This window comes from Crotalus tigris, unplaced genomic scaffold, assembly GCF_016545835.1.
Source record: "Crotalus tigris isolate CLP2741 ecotype Arizona unplaced genomic scaffold, ASM1654583v1 scf7180000019021.11574027:1482141, whole genome shotgun sequence".
Lineage (NCBI taxonomy): Eukaryota > Metazoa > Chordata > Lepidosauria > Squamata > Viperidae > Crotalus > Crotalus tigris.
In genome coordinates, this window is record NW_024097333.1 from 60,575 (window position 1) to 75,855 (window position 15,281).

The 15,281-nt window shown below is 46.5% G+C and overlaps 1 protein-coding gene across 1 annotated transcript; it reads right to left on the reverse strand.

The window, feature by feature from the left end:
• Positions 1 to 2,540: 2,540 nt before the first annotated feature.
• SSR2 (signal sequence receptor subunit 2) lies at positions 2,541 to 14,614 on the reverse strand. Its single transcript, XM_039358512.1, has 6 exons — positions 14,530 to 14,614; positions 11,050 to 11,207; positions 7,812 to 7,910; positions 5,669 to 5,777; positions 3,628 to 3,705; positions 2,541 to 2,940 (listed from the first exon to the last, which is right to left on the reverse strand). Exons 2-6 carry the CDS (start codon positions 11,205 to 11,207, stop codon positions 2,830 to 2,832), a joined length of 555 nt encoding a protein of 184 aa, XP_039214446.1. The 5' UTR covers positions 14,530 to 14,614; the 3' UTR covers positions 2,541 to 2,829.
• Positions 14,615 to 15,281: the final 667 nt, after the last annotated feature.

Genomic DNA, 15,281 nt, shown 5'->3' on the forward strand with positions numbered 1-15,281 from the left:
GTAAGGCCGCCTTTTGCAATTGACTAATAGCGAATTTGTCAATGCCAATGGTGTTCAAGTGGTGCTCCAATTGTTTATTATTATTTATTTATTTATTTATGAGACTTATATACTGCTTTAAGTGCAAGCACTCTCTAAGCGGTGTACACCGTAAGCAGTGTGTGTGTGTGTGTGTGTGTATACACACACACACACACACACACATTGCCCCCAACAATCTGGGTCGTCATTTTACCTACCTTGGAAGGATGGAAGGCTGAGTCAACCTTGAGCCGGTGAGATTTGAACCGCTGACCTGCTGAACACAGTTAGCTAAAGTGGCCTGCAGTACTGCACTCTAACTGCTGCGCCACCTTGGCTATTGTTGTTGTTGTTGTAATAACAATAAGGAAATGAGATATCAAAATGCAGCATAGAGATGAAGAAAAATAAATAAAATACAATCAAGAGCCGTGGTGCCGCTGTGGTTAGGATGCAGTATTGCAGGCTGGCTCTGTCCACAGTCAGGAGTTCGATCCTGACCAGCTCAAGGTTGACTCAGCCTTCCAGCCTTTTGAGGTCAGTAAAATGAGGACCCAGATTGTTGGAGGGAGGGGGGCAAGACTCTGTAAACCGCTTAGAGCAGGACTTTTCAACCTTTTCACAGATTGTACCGCTTTTAGGACATGACAATATTTGAGTACCACCAAATTATCGTGAACCTATCTCCTAAAGTGCTGGCTACTCCCACCAACTTGGTGTCTTCTGAAAATCTGATGAGTTCCCCTTCTATCCCCTCACCCAGGTCGTTCATCACTGATGGAAAAGAGATTTCTTTTCCATGTATTTTAAACCGATAATGGATGGAAACTGATCAAGGAGAGATTCAACCTAGAAATAAAGAGAAATCTTCAGACCGTTGCCTTCAGAAGTTGTGGGAGCTTCATCACTGGAGACTTTCAAGAAAAGACTGGACTGCCATCTGGCGGATATGGTGTAAGGTCTCCTACTTGGGCAGGGGGGTTGGACTAGATGACCTACAAGGTCCCTTCCAACTCTTGTCTATTCTATTCTTTTCTATTCTATTCATTATTCTATTCTTTTATGTTCTATTCTATTCTATCCCATAATTCTATTCTATTTCATTTCTATATTTCTATTCTATTTTATCCTATCCCATAATTCTATTCTATTCCATATTATTCTATCTTATTCTATTCCATTCCATATTATTCTATTCTGTTCTATTCTATATTTCTATTCTATTTGTTCTATTCTATCCCATAATTCTATTTTATTCCATATTATTCTATTCTATTCTATATTTCTATTCTATATTTCTATTCTATTCTATATTTCTATTCTATTCTATTCTATTCCATTCCATATTCTATTCCATTCCATATTCTATTCTATTCTATTCTATTCTATTCTATTCTATTCTATTCTATTCTATTCTATTCTATTCCATTCCATTCCATTCCATTCCATTCCATTCACTATTCTATTCTATTCAGATCAAAACACCCTGACTGCATCTTCCCAGAGCTGATCTCAGCCAGGCTGGCACCATGAACAAGGGTGGGACACTCAAACCTCTGCCCTTTTGGATTCCCAGCTTGGCGTTTTATTTATTTTTAATTACATCTTCAGTATATAGTTTAATGAAGAGAAGGACAAGGGGGGGACATGATAGCAGTCTTTCAATATCTCAGGGGCTGCCCCAAAGAAGAGGGAGTCAAGCTATTCTCCAAAGCGCCTGAAGGCAGGACAAGAAGCAACGGATGGAAACTAATCAAGGAGAGAAGCAACCTGGAACTAAAGAGAAACTTCCTGACAGTGAGAACAATTAATCAGTGGAACAACCTGCCTCCAGAAGCGGTGAATGCTCCAATACTGGAAGTTTTTAAGAAGAGACTGGACAGCCATTTGTCCGAAATGGTATAGGGTTTCCTGCCTGAACAGAGGGTTCGACTAGATGACCTCCAAGGTCCCTTTCAACTCATTCTATTCTATTCTATTCTACTCTACTCTATTCTATTCTATTCTATTCTATTCCATATTTTCTATTCTATTCTATTCTATTCTAATTCTATTCCATTCCACATTTTCTATTCTATTCTATTCTACTATTCTATTCTATTCTATTCTATTCTATTCCATTCCATATTTTCTATTCTATTCTATTCTATTCTATTCCATATTTTCTATTCTATTCTATTCTATTCCATATTTTCTATTCTATTCTAATTCTATTCCATTCCACATTTTCTATTCTATTCTATTCTATTCTATTCCATATTTTCTATTCTATTCTATTCTATTCTAATTCTATTCTAATTCTATTCCATTCCACATTTTCTATTCTATTCTATTCTATTCTTTTAAACTTACTTCCAATATATATCCAATATATTCACTTGCCTAGAATGTATTTCTCTTTAAGGTACTGTTCATCCTAGGCAGACGGAATGAGAAAGAGGAGGAAGGGGATTTAAAAAAAAAGAGAAAAATCTGCCATGGCAGATTGGGAGGATCCCTCCGGAAGAGATAGCAAGCAATTCTGGCTTTTGACCTCTTTATTGGTCCGACGTTTCCTCTCCCAGGGATGAGAGCTTCTTCTTTGCCCAATCCTTTTTGATCGAGGAAAGCGGGTCTCAAATGGAGAAGACACGGGGTGGGGAGCTGGCTCGGAGGAAAAACAGCCTTTCCCCACCCCCCCACCCCTTTAAAACCGGGAAAAGTTCTCAGTTGGCCAAGAAGGATCCTGCATGAGCTGAGCTGCCCCTTCCTTCTCCGGCTTCTGCCAACCTCCCCTGGATGAGGACAGTGTCCGGTCCGAAGGGCCCCTCAATTCTTCTTGGTCTTGGGGGTGTCGTACTTCCGCTTACTCGAGTACCACAGCAGCAACGGGATGCCGATGGAGGGCAGCGTCATGACGCCAAAGGCTGCCCAGTCCAGCTTGACAAAGAGATGGAAGCAAAGGAGTGAGCGGGAGGGAAACTGAGGCCAGCCCACCCCCCCCCCCATGCCTGGCATCAGCAGAGACCGCTCCGGGGAGGACCATTCACCCACAACCGGGTCCGGAGGAGGAGGAAGAGGAGGAGAACAATGAATAGGGGTCCTTGGTGCTCTCTGAGCTTAGTTGTTTTCTTGCAGACGTTTCATGACCCAACTAGGTAATGCTAGAAGGGAGGGGGCTTGGAGGAGGAGGAGGAGGAGGAGGAGGAGGAGGAGGAGGAGGAGGAGGAGGAGGAGAGATTAGAACTGGGGCCATCCGACAGGGATGGCACATCTCTCCTGGAATGTCTAGAGAGTCCAGGGCTGAGGAGGATGCTGTCCCACATCCCTCTGGCCCTGGAGGAAGTGGTCAGCTGGGATGGGCAGCAAAAAATGTAAACTACAGTCACATGAGTGCAGGACCCTGCAAACAGCCGTAAACGCGGGGCAGTTGCCAAGCGGTCGAAATGTGCTTGTGTGCGTGTGTATGTGTGGCCTTCGGAACCTTGACTCTGGATCATAAGTAGCCCTAGGAAGGGCTGTTGTAACTTCAAACGGTCGTTAAACCATCAGTCATACGTTGGGGACTACCTGGACTCAACGTTATTCCCAACTACGGAAATTAGGAGTGCAAATCAGATTACTTACAAAATGTGGGGAAAACCTCCTGTCGAATTCTCGCTGGGCCAGGATCCCTCCTTGCCCTGGGGCACTGGTGAAGCCGACCTAGCCAAAAAAAAAAAAAAAAAAAATTAAGGAGGGGGTGTCTTGATTTGTGGGGCACACCGGAGGCCAGGACCCCAAAACTCTGTCCTCAGATCATCAAAGAGCCCGAGATCCCTATGCCCCAATCTCACTGATCTGCTTCCCTTGTATTACTTCATCAACACACTATGGGTTAACACTATGGTTCAGTCCGAGCTGGGAATAAACAACATGATGACTGCTTTAGAAGGATGGTTGCAGTTTATTGAAGAGGAGAGCCAGACAGAAAGACGGCTCTGGAAGAAAAGAGCGAGAGCACATGTAGGGAGTGGGTTTTTATACCCTCTGGGGCTCTTGAGGTTGTTTCCTGTTCCTGTTGGAGGCTTTGTATTTCCTGTGTCATGTATTTTGACCTGTGTCCCTTTGGCATCTGTGGGTTAATCCTATTATGTCCTGTCTTAAAGTTTAGGTGGGATATGTAGATTTTAGGTGTCTTTTATCTTCTTAATCTTCTAGTTAGGGGCCTCCAACCTTCCAACTGCCAGCTCGATTTAGGATAACAGTGGGGCATAATTTGAAAAAAAAAATGAAAGACCAATTAACCCTGTTTTCTTTGCAGGACAAAAAACAGCTAAAAGAAAGCTTATTCTTGGAATTGGGAAAGATCCTGTTTAAGAGAGACAGAGAATCTGTGCTGAAGGATTACAACGTCCAGCATCGCTTACTCTTAGTCACATGGGGCTGCTGGGAAATGTAGTTTAGCACCATTTGGAGTGTACTCTTCATATACAAAAAAATCGAATATGCTGGTCTAGAAACAGGCATAATCCATTCAATAACACACCCACACCCAAATTCTGTGAATTCAGCATGCAAATGTTGGAGGAATCCAAAATAAGATTAACAATCATCAACCCAGTTATTTACTTAACAGCCCAATGAGCTTCCTAGAGCAGAGGTCTCCAACCTTGGCGACTTTAAGATTCGTGGACTTCAGCTCCCAGAATTCCCTCGCCAGCCAAACTAGCTGAGGAATTCTTGAAGTCCACAAGTTGAAGTCCACAAGTCTTAAAGTCGCCAAGGTTGGAGACCCCTGTCCAAGAGCACTGTGGGTGAAGACCGAGCATGCATATAACCCTTTCCAAGTTCCATGCACTAATGACAGAATTAGGGTAAGAAATGGCCGTTGGTAACTTCAAATACTGCGCTCTCATAATATTGTAACATCAAATTTCAGAAATAAAGGCTAGGTCAGAGGTAGGCCACCTTGGCTCTTTTATGACTCGTGGACTTCAACTCCCAGAATTCCTGAGCCAGCCATGCTGAGGGGAAAGGGAGAGGTTTCCAAGCTGAGCCAGGCTGGCTCAGGAATTGTGGGAGTTGAAGTCCACGAGTCATGAAGGGGCCATAGTTCTCCCATGCTGGCTCAGGAATTCTGGGAGTTGAAGTCCACAAGTCATGAAGGAGCCATAGTTCCCCCATGCTGGCTCAGGAATTCTGGGAGTTGAAGTCCACGAGTCATAAAAGAGCCAAGGTTGCCTATCCCTGGGTTAGGTAAAGGAATCCTTGTGGATTTTACTCTGCTAGTTGTTGCCGACTATAGAGGACGGTGTTCATCTGTTGCAAGACCATTGAGCCAGCACTGTCTGAAGACATTTCCGCAATCATGTGGCCAACATGACATCACCAACTGCTGTTACCTTCCCACCAAAGTGGTACCTATTTATTTACTCGCGTTTACATACTTTCAAACTCTAGGTTGGCAAGAGCTGGGGTAAGGACGGGAGCTCACTCCATCGCGTGGCGCTCGGGTCTTGAAGCAGGGCTGCCAGCTTTCCAGCTGAGAAACCCAGCGTCTTAACCGCTGAGCCACGGCGATGCCCCAATTTCAGGAATATTCGAATAAATATTGCCTTAAAAGTTACTAATTTAATAAGTGCGCGCCGGCAGACCCTGGCCCCAGGCCAAGGCACCTGTGACTTACCACCACCTGTCCCCCCTCCTGCACCAGGTACGTGATTGTAGCTGATGTGAAGTTGAAGTAGCCAGCCTTCAGCGGCCTGAGGACCACAGTGTGGGACACGTTGCTGGCCCTGAGTACGTCGACACTAAGGAAGCCAAACACAGATGGGAAAGCAGCAGGAAAAAAAAAACACGTTGAGATACAGGTAGATGACCACCTGATAAGGGAGCAATCCAAATTCTGAAGCACTCTATGAATGAGAGGTCAGACGAGGAGACTTGAACTGATTGGCAGCCTCTCATTGCAATGAGCAAGGACACACATTCAATTTTGCAGCTACTAAGATTGTTGGCTGAGCAGGGACAAAAACAGCCAGGGAATTGATTGAAGGCTGGGAAAAATGGGCCCTTAGTCAGTCAACCGGGGTTGCTGATTTACTCCCAGCTTATCAAGGACTTAGGAGGGGAGGGCTTGGAAGCACAAGGAAACAACAGCCAACCACTTAAAAGCCAGCCATCAACATACCCCAACCAACCTCTAAAAAGCTTCATACAACAGGCACTATAAATATCACGCACAGCACAGCACACACTCTGCTAGCGACAAGTTTGCTATTTGCAACTATCCCTACCAGCTTTCCCAGAAAGGAAAGGAGGGGCATCCCTGCGGATTTTACTCTGCTAATCGTTGCTGACTTGAGAGGCTGGCGCTCATCTTCGTTTCAAGGCCGTGAGCCTGCGCTGTCCGAAGACATTTCTGCGGTCTTTTGTGGCCAGCATGACATGGCAGAGCATTATTTCCTCCCCACTGAAGTGGTACCTATTTATCTACTCACGTTTGCCTGCTTCCGAATTGCCCGATGAGCAGGAGCTAGGCCAGGGGTAGGCAACCTTGGCTCTTTTATGACTTGTGGACTTCAACTCCCAGAATTCCTGAGCCAGCATGGGGGAACTATGGCCCCTTCATGACTCGTGGACTTCAACTCCCAGAATTCCTGAGCCAGCCATGCTGAGAGGAAAGGGAGAGGTTTCCAAGCTGAGCCATGCTGGCTCAGGAATTCTGGGAGTTGAAGTCCACGAGTCGTAAAAGAGCCAAGGTTGCTTACCCCTGGCCTAGGCGAAAATGGCCACTCAACCCCATCGCACAATGTTGTAGTCTCAAACTCGGATTGTCAGCTTTCCGGATGACAAGCCCACCGCCTTAATCACCTTGCTGCTTTTTCCCCACAGAAAGCCAGTGGGGAATCTGGCAGGTAAGTGCCTTCCATCCACACACGCTCTGTGACTTACACGGCACCTCTTGCACATACACATCCTTCCGCGCCCCCCTCCCAGTATTCTTGCAATAACTTCAACCAGGCTGGGAAAACATGCTACAGACCCTGTCAAAAAAAAAAAAAATTGACCGGCAGGGTCTAAGAAGAGGGCGTTCTCTGTCGCCACCCCTGCTTTGTGGAACAGAGGTGAGGAAAGCCCCCAATTTCTTGGCCTTCCGCAAATAGGTCAAAACCTGGTTCTGCAACCTTGGGGGGGGGGCAGCACAGAGGACCTCAGAACTGAGGCTGGCTGAATGGACATGCTAATTGACGCTCGCACACGTCGTCAATTAGCGAGAGTAAATCAGCAGCAGTCAATACGGCAACTCCAGGGTAAAAGGAGAAGGCACTGAGAGGTAATGCCTTGGGACTGCTGTATAAAAAGAGGAGGTGTGGACGGTGCTGGCTGCTGAAGGCAACCGTTTGCAAAGTACTTCTTGGGATCCTGGTTTGTTCGTCTTGCTTGTGACTACTCTTCTGTTTGCATCATGTTTCCTGTGAATTATTTCCTTCCTTTGGATTGAGTTTTGCTGTTTGTGTTTTGGACTATTTGGCAGGTTTGTCACCCCTATTAAAAGGGGTTTGTTTTGTTTTAAAGTCTCCAGCCTATTTTATCAACAGGGGTTTGGTCCTTGTGCCTTTAACAAGGACGGCTATAGGCTGGGATAGAACAACACCCAACCCAACCTGCACAGCACCTCTTGGCTGTTGCACACCCTCCCTGAGCTATGTGGTGCCTCTCGTATATTTGGCTGCTTTTACGAACCACCCAGAGTCAGATGTCATCCAAAGAGACTCAGATAAATGCAAACCCATCGATCAGATCAAGGCCCTTTGAAAAAAGGATACGGTGCAATTCTGTCCCACTTCACGTTGAGCATCCCGGAGACGATGCCAAAATCTGCTGGAGGGAAGGAATCATCCGACAATTCAACTTCTAAGGCAGCGCTACACACCCAAGCAGGGAAAGAGGGAACAACAGGAACAAAGCCTTACATCCAGTCCTTGACTTATGACCACAATTGCACTCAACATTTCTGCTGCTAAGTGAGACAGCTGTTAAAGTGAACTTTGCCCCGTTTTACGGCCTTTCTTGCCGCAAATTGTGAAGTGAATCACATCCGTCGCTAAGCGAGTCACACGGTGGTTAAGCGAATCTGGCTTCCCCCACGGATTTTGCTTGTTGGATGGTCGCAAAAGGGGATCACGTGACCCTGGGACGCTGCCACGGTCATAAATACGAGTCAGTTGTCAAACGGCTGAATTCTGATCACGTGACCCTGAGGATGCTGCAACGGTCGTAAGTGTGAAAAACGGTCCTAAGTCACTTTTTTCAGTGGCGTCGTAACTTCGGTCGCTAAATGAACTGTGTTGTAAGTCGAGGACTACTTGTATTTCATGAGCTGACAGATGAGAAGGTGAAGTTGGGGCGGACGCTGCAACCTGAGCTGCCCCTCTTTATTTCTTCAAGACTGAACGGAGTTTTCATCCCAAAACTGGGACTTGATGAATTAAGTGTGCAAAGCAATGGAGGTCTTCCAATTGCGGCCGTAAGTCATGACGGCCATAAAGCAGGTCACTGTGTGACCGACCTGATTTGACGAATGTTTCTGTGGCAAATGCAGCGGTCGTAAACTGAACACTGTGATGGTTAAGTGAACCCAGTACTGGCTATGGGGCGTTTTTGCCCAAAATCCAAAATAATGCTGGTTCTGAGCAGACTAATTATAAAAGTCGAATCTGGGTTAGTTCCCCAGGGCCAGAGATTTAATCTTCCAAGCTTTTGGACCGTTCCTGAAGTCCATCTTCAGGGAACTTCTCTCTACTGGAATAGGTGCTCTGGGTTATTGCTGTGGGTCGTGTTTATGTGGACTTCAACTCCCAGAATTCCTGAGCCAGCGGTACTTGGAACATCTTATATTTTAAGGAGGTGCCTGGTTGACACCTAGGATGCTGGTCGCAACCCGTGTCAACCATCAGCGCCAGCCAATTTGAATGTTCAGTTGACTGAGGTTTATGTTTAATGAATAAAAGATTAATAATAATAATAATAGTAATAATAATAATGATGATGTAAGGAACCTTGGAGGTCATCTAGTCCAACCCCCTGCTCAGGCAGGAAACCCTATACCAGGGGTAGGCAACCTTGGCTCTTTTATGACTCGTGGACTTCAACTCCCAGAATTCCTGAGCCAGCCGTGCTGAGGGGAAAGGGAGAAGTTTCCAAGCTGAGCCACGCTGGCTCAGGAATTCTGGGAGTTGAAGTCCACGAGTCATAAAAGAGCCAAGGTTGCCAACCCCTGGTCTAGGAGGCTCACCGCTTAGAACAGGAGGACTTAGGACAGGAGTAGGCCACCTTGGCTCTTTTATGATTCGTGGACTTCAATTCCCAGAATTCCTGAGCCAGCCACGCTGAAGGGACAGGGAGAGCTTTCCAAGCTGAGCCAGGCTGGCTCAGGAATTCTGGGAGTTGAAGTCCACAAGTCATGAGGGGGCCACAGTTCCCCCATGCTGGCTCAAGAATTCTGGAAGTCCATGAGTCCTAAAAGAACCAAGGTTGCCTACCCCTGCCCTAGAATATCAGAGGTGGGGAACCATGGGCCCTTTAGGACTTGTGGACTTCAACTCCCAGAATTCCTGAGCCAGCCATGCTGAGGGGAAAGGGAGAGGTTTCCAAGCTGAGCCAGGCTGGCTGAGGAATTCTGGGAGTCCCTTCCAACTTTATTATTATTATTATTATTAACTGGAGTTTATTTTTCCTTGAAGACGTTTCGTTTTTCATCCAAGAAGCTTCTTCAGCCCTGACTGGAGAATGGGGAATGGAAGGATTGATATTCTAGAGCTGAAGAAGCTTCTTGGATGAGAAGTGAAATGTCTTCAAAAGAAAAACAAAAAAGTCCACTTGCCTCCCTGAAAAAGCACCTTTAGCACATGATCTGGTTGACTGAGAATATCCATAGATCAGAAATGAGGAGGGGATCAGCTGCCTGGGAAAGCCAAGGGAAATCATCAAAACAATTAAAAAAAAACAAAAATTAGAATATTTCGGACATGCGATGCGACACCCCAGAAAAATACAGCATACTCCATTTAATCCTCCAGAGAAAGACTGAAGGCAAACGAGGTCCAGGCAGAAGAAGAAGAACATCGTGGCTTCAAAATCTAAGGGACTGGTTTGGACAAAACTCAGCTGCTGATAAAAACATGATCGCCAACGTCCGATAACGGAAATGGCAGAAGAAGAAGAAGAAGAAGGAGAAGGAGAAGAAGGAGAAGGAGAAGGAGGGGAGGAGGAGGAGGAGGGGGGGAGGAGGAGGAGGGGGGGGAGGAGGAGGAGGAGGAGGGGGGGAGGAGGAGGAGGGGGAGGAGGAGGAGGAGGAGAAGAAGAAGAAGAGGAAGAGGAAAGAAGGAGAAGGAGGAGAAGAAGGAGAAGGAGGGGAGGAGGAGGAGGAGGAGGAGGAGAAGAAGAAGAGGAAGAGGAAAGAAGGAGAAGGAGAAGGAGAAGAAGGAGGAGAAGGAGGGGAAAAGGAGGAGGGGGGAGGAGGAGGAGGAGGAGAAGGAGAAGAAGAAGAGGAAGAGGAAGAGGAAAGAAGGAGAAGGAGGAGAAGGAGAAGGAGAAGGAGAAGAGAAGAAGAAGAAGAAGAAGAAGAAGAAGAAGAAGAAGAAGAAGAAGAAGAAGAAGAAGAAGAAGAAGAAGAAGGAGAAGGAGGAGGAGGAGAAGAAGAAGAAGAAGAAGAAGAAGAAGAAGAAGAAGAAGAAGAAGAAGAAGGAAGAAGAAGAAGAAGGGAAGAGGAGGAGGAGGAGGAGAAGAAGAAGAAGAAGAAGAAGAAGAAGAAGAAGAAGAAGAAGAAGAAGAAGAGAAGAAGGAAGAAGGAAAGGAGGAGGAGAAGAAGGAGAAGAAGAAGAAGAAGAAGAAGAAGAAGAAGAAGAGGAGAAGAAGAAGAAGAAGAAGAAGAAGAAGAAGAAGAAGGGGATCGTCGAGGATGGAAGGAGGCCGGCAAGACTAATAGCAAATTTGTCAAATTATTATTATTATTATTATTATTATTATTATTATTATTATTATTATTATTATTATTATTATTACCTGGAACCAACATTGTAGATGTTATACTGCAGAGTGAGATCTCGGCCCTCCACTGCATATCTGTTCAGCAAAGTCTTGGAGGCCAGAAGCCTGGCCCCTTCCTCACAGTGGATGGAAGAGAAGACCCCCAGAAAGGCAAGCAGCAGCAGCAGCTTCATCTGGAAGGAAGAACAACAACGAGGGGGTTTATTTTTGGAGAAAGCAGAAAAACACTGTCCACGTTTCAGCACTGAGACGTCCGTCATCTTATGGAGAAAGCGTTGGTCCATTTTAGCCACAGCAGGTGGCTGCAGCTTCAAGAATTGGCCAGGACTTAGATGGGAGACCACTCGGAAATCCCAGGGTGGAGGATACATTGGCAAATCCAAAACACATCCTGGAAGAACACAACTGCAATCCACTTCTCCATGACTGCCCAGAAAACTACAGGATACATCCATAGGATTAAGCTCAATTTAAAAGAGACCTTTGGAAAGCCAGTTTGGTGCATCAAGCTAGAAACGCTGAGTTCTAGTCCTGTCTTTGGCATTAAGCCAGCAGGGTGACCTTGGGCCAGTCACTTTCTCTCAGCCCTAGGAAAGAGGCAATGGCAAACTACCTCTGAAAAAAACCTGGCAAGCAAACTTTGGGGACTTGTCCAGGTAGGCTTTGAAAATTGGATTGAATGGAAGGAGGGAAATAAAAGAGATTTTACTTCTATACAGGCGTCAATTCTTAAACCATTCTTGGTTTAAACCAGTGGTTCTCCACCTGTGGGTCGGGACCCCATTTGGGGTCGAACGACCATTTCACGGGGGTCGCCAAACAACGGAGTCCGCCATTTTTCCCCCCTTTTCCTTAGCTGTGCTCCTCCTTTTTATTCTATTGGCTTTTGAAAGCCAATAGAACAGACTCTCTTGAATAGAGTCTAATTCTATTGGCTTTCCAAAGCCAATAGGAATTGTCCAGGCTGTCTCTGCCCTGCTGAGCCCGCCAAAAGTCCCATTCTGCAAACGGTGCTGCACCAGTTGAGTAGTCCTCAACTTACAACCGGTTGAGTAGTCCTCGACTTACGACTGGTTGGGGGTCGCGGCATTAAACAGATTGAGAACCACTGGTTTAAACCATCCTTGGCTGATGTCGGAAAGTCTAGATAGTGCTTGAATGAGAGACATTCATAAGATCTCAGAGCCTTAACTGGACTTGGAAATTGAAAAAAAAAACATCCTAGAAAAAATCACTCCATGCTCTTTATTACATACTCCAGGTAGTCCTCAACCTACGACCACAATTGAGCCCAACATTTTTGTTGTTAAGTGAGACATTTGTTAAGTTTTTTGACAACCTTTCTTGCCACAGCTGTGAAGTGAATCACTGCAGTTGATAAGTTAGTTAACAGTGTTGTGAAAGCAGTTAGTTGACTTTGCTTGACAGAAGGTCACAAAAGGAGAACGCGCGATCTTGAGACCCAGCAACGGTCACAAAGATGAACCAGCTGCCAAACATCTGAATTTTGATCACACGATCGTGAGGATGCTACGAAGTCTGCAACTGTGAAAAACGGTCCTAAGTCATGTTTTTTGGTGCTGTTGTAACTCTGAGCAGTCACGAAATGAACTATTGTAAGTTGAGGACTACCTATATTGCCCAGAAATTTCATTTGGAGGATCATCTGCCTTTATCCCATATAAAGACATGAAGGTTATCTTTAGGATGAAGAAAGAAGAAACCAGAAATAATGGAAGGAAATTAAAAGGAAAAGCTAATCAAAATGTATCACCTTCTGAATGGATGCTAAACCTTTCCCCTAAGACAGGGGTAGGCAACCTTGGCTCTTTTATGACTCGTGGACTTCAACTCCCAGAATTCCTGAGCTAACTCCTGGCTCAGGAATTCTGGGAGTTGAAGCCCACGAGTCATAAAAGAGCCAAGGTTGCCTACCCCTGTCCTAAGAAACTTTAAATAAACTGCATGAGATGAGCTGAAATTCTGCATGTGCAAAGCTTCTGAATAAAATACTTTCAAAAGAGAGACACATGTTTATAAAAGAAATATCCCCTGGTCTTTTTTAAAGTACTGTACTTCTTTTTTTAAAAAAAAAAATCAATGGCCATATTGTATTATCAGGTTTGCACGGTCCTCACGTTACTGAGTATATTCAATTAATTCACCCTTAATATTTTAATCAAATACTGCAATTTATTGAAGAAACATTACTGCCTTGCTAATGAAAGATTAAAATCTAGCAAAATGTTTCGGAGTCCCTGGTGGAGGCAAATTATTTTTAAAAAACATGGCAAAGAATCCAGCGATAATCAATCAGTGTTTTAACTTGAAAGCTTAACGTGAAAGTGGACTAAGGCAGAAGAAAAAGGCATTGCCAATTTTTTAAAAAAATAAAAATAAATCACACTGTCAGCTTCTGCCTTAACTTGCAATTATGTGCTGGAGACTTTTGGAAGGGAGATTAGCACTTAGCTTCTGGTTGGGGATGATGGGAACTGTAGTCCTATCCAACCAGAGGGTGCCTGGTATGCAAGGCAGGCGGGGGAGGCAAAGAAGGATAGTAGCATCTGGCTGGGGATGATAGGAACTGTAGCCCTACCCAAGCAGAAGGTGCCTGGTGTGCAAGGCAAGGGGGGGGGGGAAGAAGGGTAGCTCTTGGGGTAGCTTCTGGTTGGGGATGATGGGAACTGTAGCCCTACCCAACCAGAGGGTGCCTGGTGTGAAAGGCGGGAGGGAGGGAAATCAAAGGAGGGGAGTGTCTGGCTGGGGATAATAGGAACTGTAGCCTTACCCAAGCAGAAGGCGCCTGGTATGCAAGGCAAGCGGGGGGGGGGGAAGAATGGTAGCTCTTGGGGTAGCTTCTGGTTGGGGATGATGGGAACTGTAGCCCTAACCAACCAGAGAGCGCCTGGTGCTTAAGGCGGGGGGGGGAGAGAAGGAGGGTAGCTCTTGGGGTAACTTCTGGCTGGGGATGATGGGAACTGTAGCCCTACCCAACCAGAGGGTGCCTGGTGTGTAAGGGGGGGGGGCAAAGAAAGAGGGTAGCTCTTAGGGTAGCTTCTGGCTGGGGATGATGGGAACTGTAGCCCTACCCAACCAGAGGGTGCCTGCCTAGTGTGCAAGGCCGGGGACGGGAGAATCAAAGGAGGGGAGCGTCTGGCTGGGGGTGATGGGAACTGTAGTCCTACCCAACCTGTGCTGAGGCTGGCAACCAAGGAGAAAAGGTGGAACCGCGGGAAGGGCAATTTATGCAGCGCCCCCCCCCCCCACACACACACAGACACACACCATTTCCCCCGCTTGGACCCCCTTCCCATTTCCAAGACTTTCTTTGGGGAGGGGGGTGTCTTCTTCAGCAGAGACCCCCAGAAAGTTGCCCCCCCTCCCTAAACAGGGCCTGATTAGAATCTCCCCCCTCCCCGTAACGCCCCCTCCCCTCCCGGCAGCCCCCTCCCCATTAATGAGCCCCTGGACCGCGCAGCAGCCCCCTCCCACCTTCGCTCCGGCGGCTGCCAGCAGAACGGAAGAGGACGTCAGCGCTAGGCTGCTTCGGACGCGCGGCGCACGCCCCGCCCCCGGAGCATCACGTGCTTCCTGCCTTTGCCGCTGAGCTCCCTGGGAGTTGCAGTCTTCGGGCCCAGCCCCTTTTCCCCGCTTGCAAGCGAGGTCAGGACGGCGCCCCCCCACACCCCAATAAAGTCAAGGGCTTCTCCCCTTTGTAGATGCGTCTGGTTTTGAAAAGAAAGGTTACTTTCTCGAAACCTGCAGGCAAATTTGAAAGAAACCCCCCCCCCCAAACTGCGAAGAAGGAAAAAAAGTGAAAATCAAGAGGTAGCCCTCAAGTTAGGACCCCAAAATGTCTGTTGCTAAGTGAAACCTTTGTGGCGAGAATTTGCCCCATTATACGACCTTTCTTGCCACAGTTGCTAAGTGAATGAGTGCAATTGCTAAGTTAGCCACCCGGTTGCTAAGTGAATCCCGCTTCCCCATTGACTTTGCTTGTCAGAAGGCCACCAAAGGAGATCACATGATCAATTGGCTTTCATACCTAAAGCAGGACTAGAACTCAGCGTCTCCTGCTGATTGGCCCAAAGTCACCCAATTGGCTTTCATGCCTAAGGCAGGACTAGAACTCACCATCTCCTGCTGATTGGCCCAAAGTCACACAACTGGCTTTCATGCCTAAGGCAGAACTAGAACTCACCGTCTCCTGGTGATTAGCCCAGTCATCCAATTGGCTTTCATAC

What these genes read in the sequence shown, in the direction of transcription:
- SSR2 (XM_039358512.1), bottom strand. Translation starts at nt 11,207, where the DNA reads ATGAAGCTGCTGCTGCTGCTTGCCTTTCTGGGGGTCTTCTCTTCCATC. An exon ending in AAGTGGGACAGAATTGCACC is followed by an intron (nt 5,778 to 7,811) that starts GTATCCTTTTTT and finishes CGACGTACTCAG; the next exon opens with GGCCAGCAACGTGTCCCACA. An exon ending in AGGAGGGGGGACAGGTGGTG is followed by an intron (nt 3,706 to 5,668) that starts GTAAGTCACAGG and finishes TTTTTTGGCTAG; the next exon opens with GTCGGCTTCACCAGTGCCCC.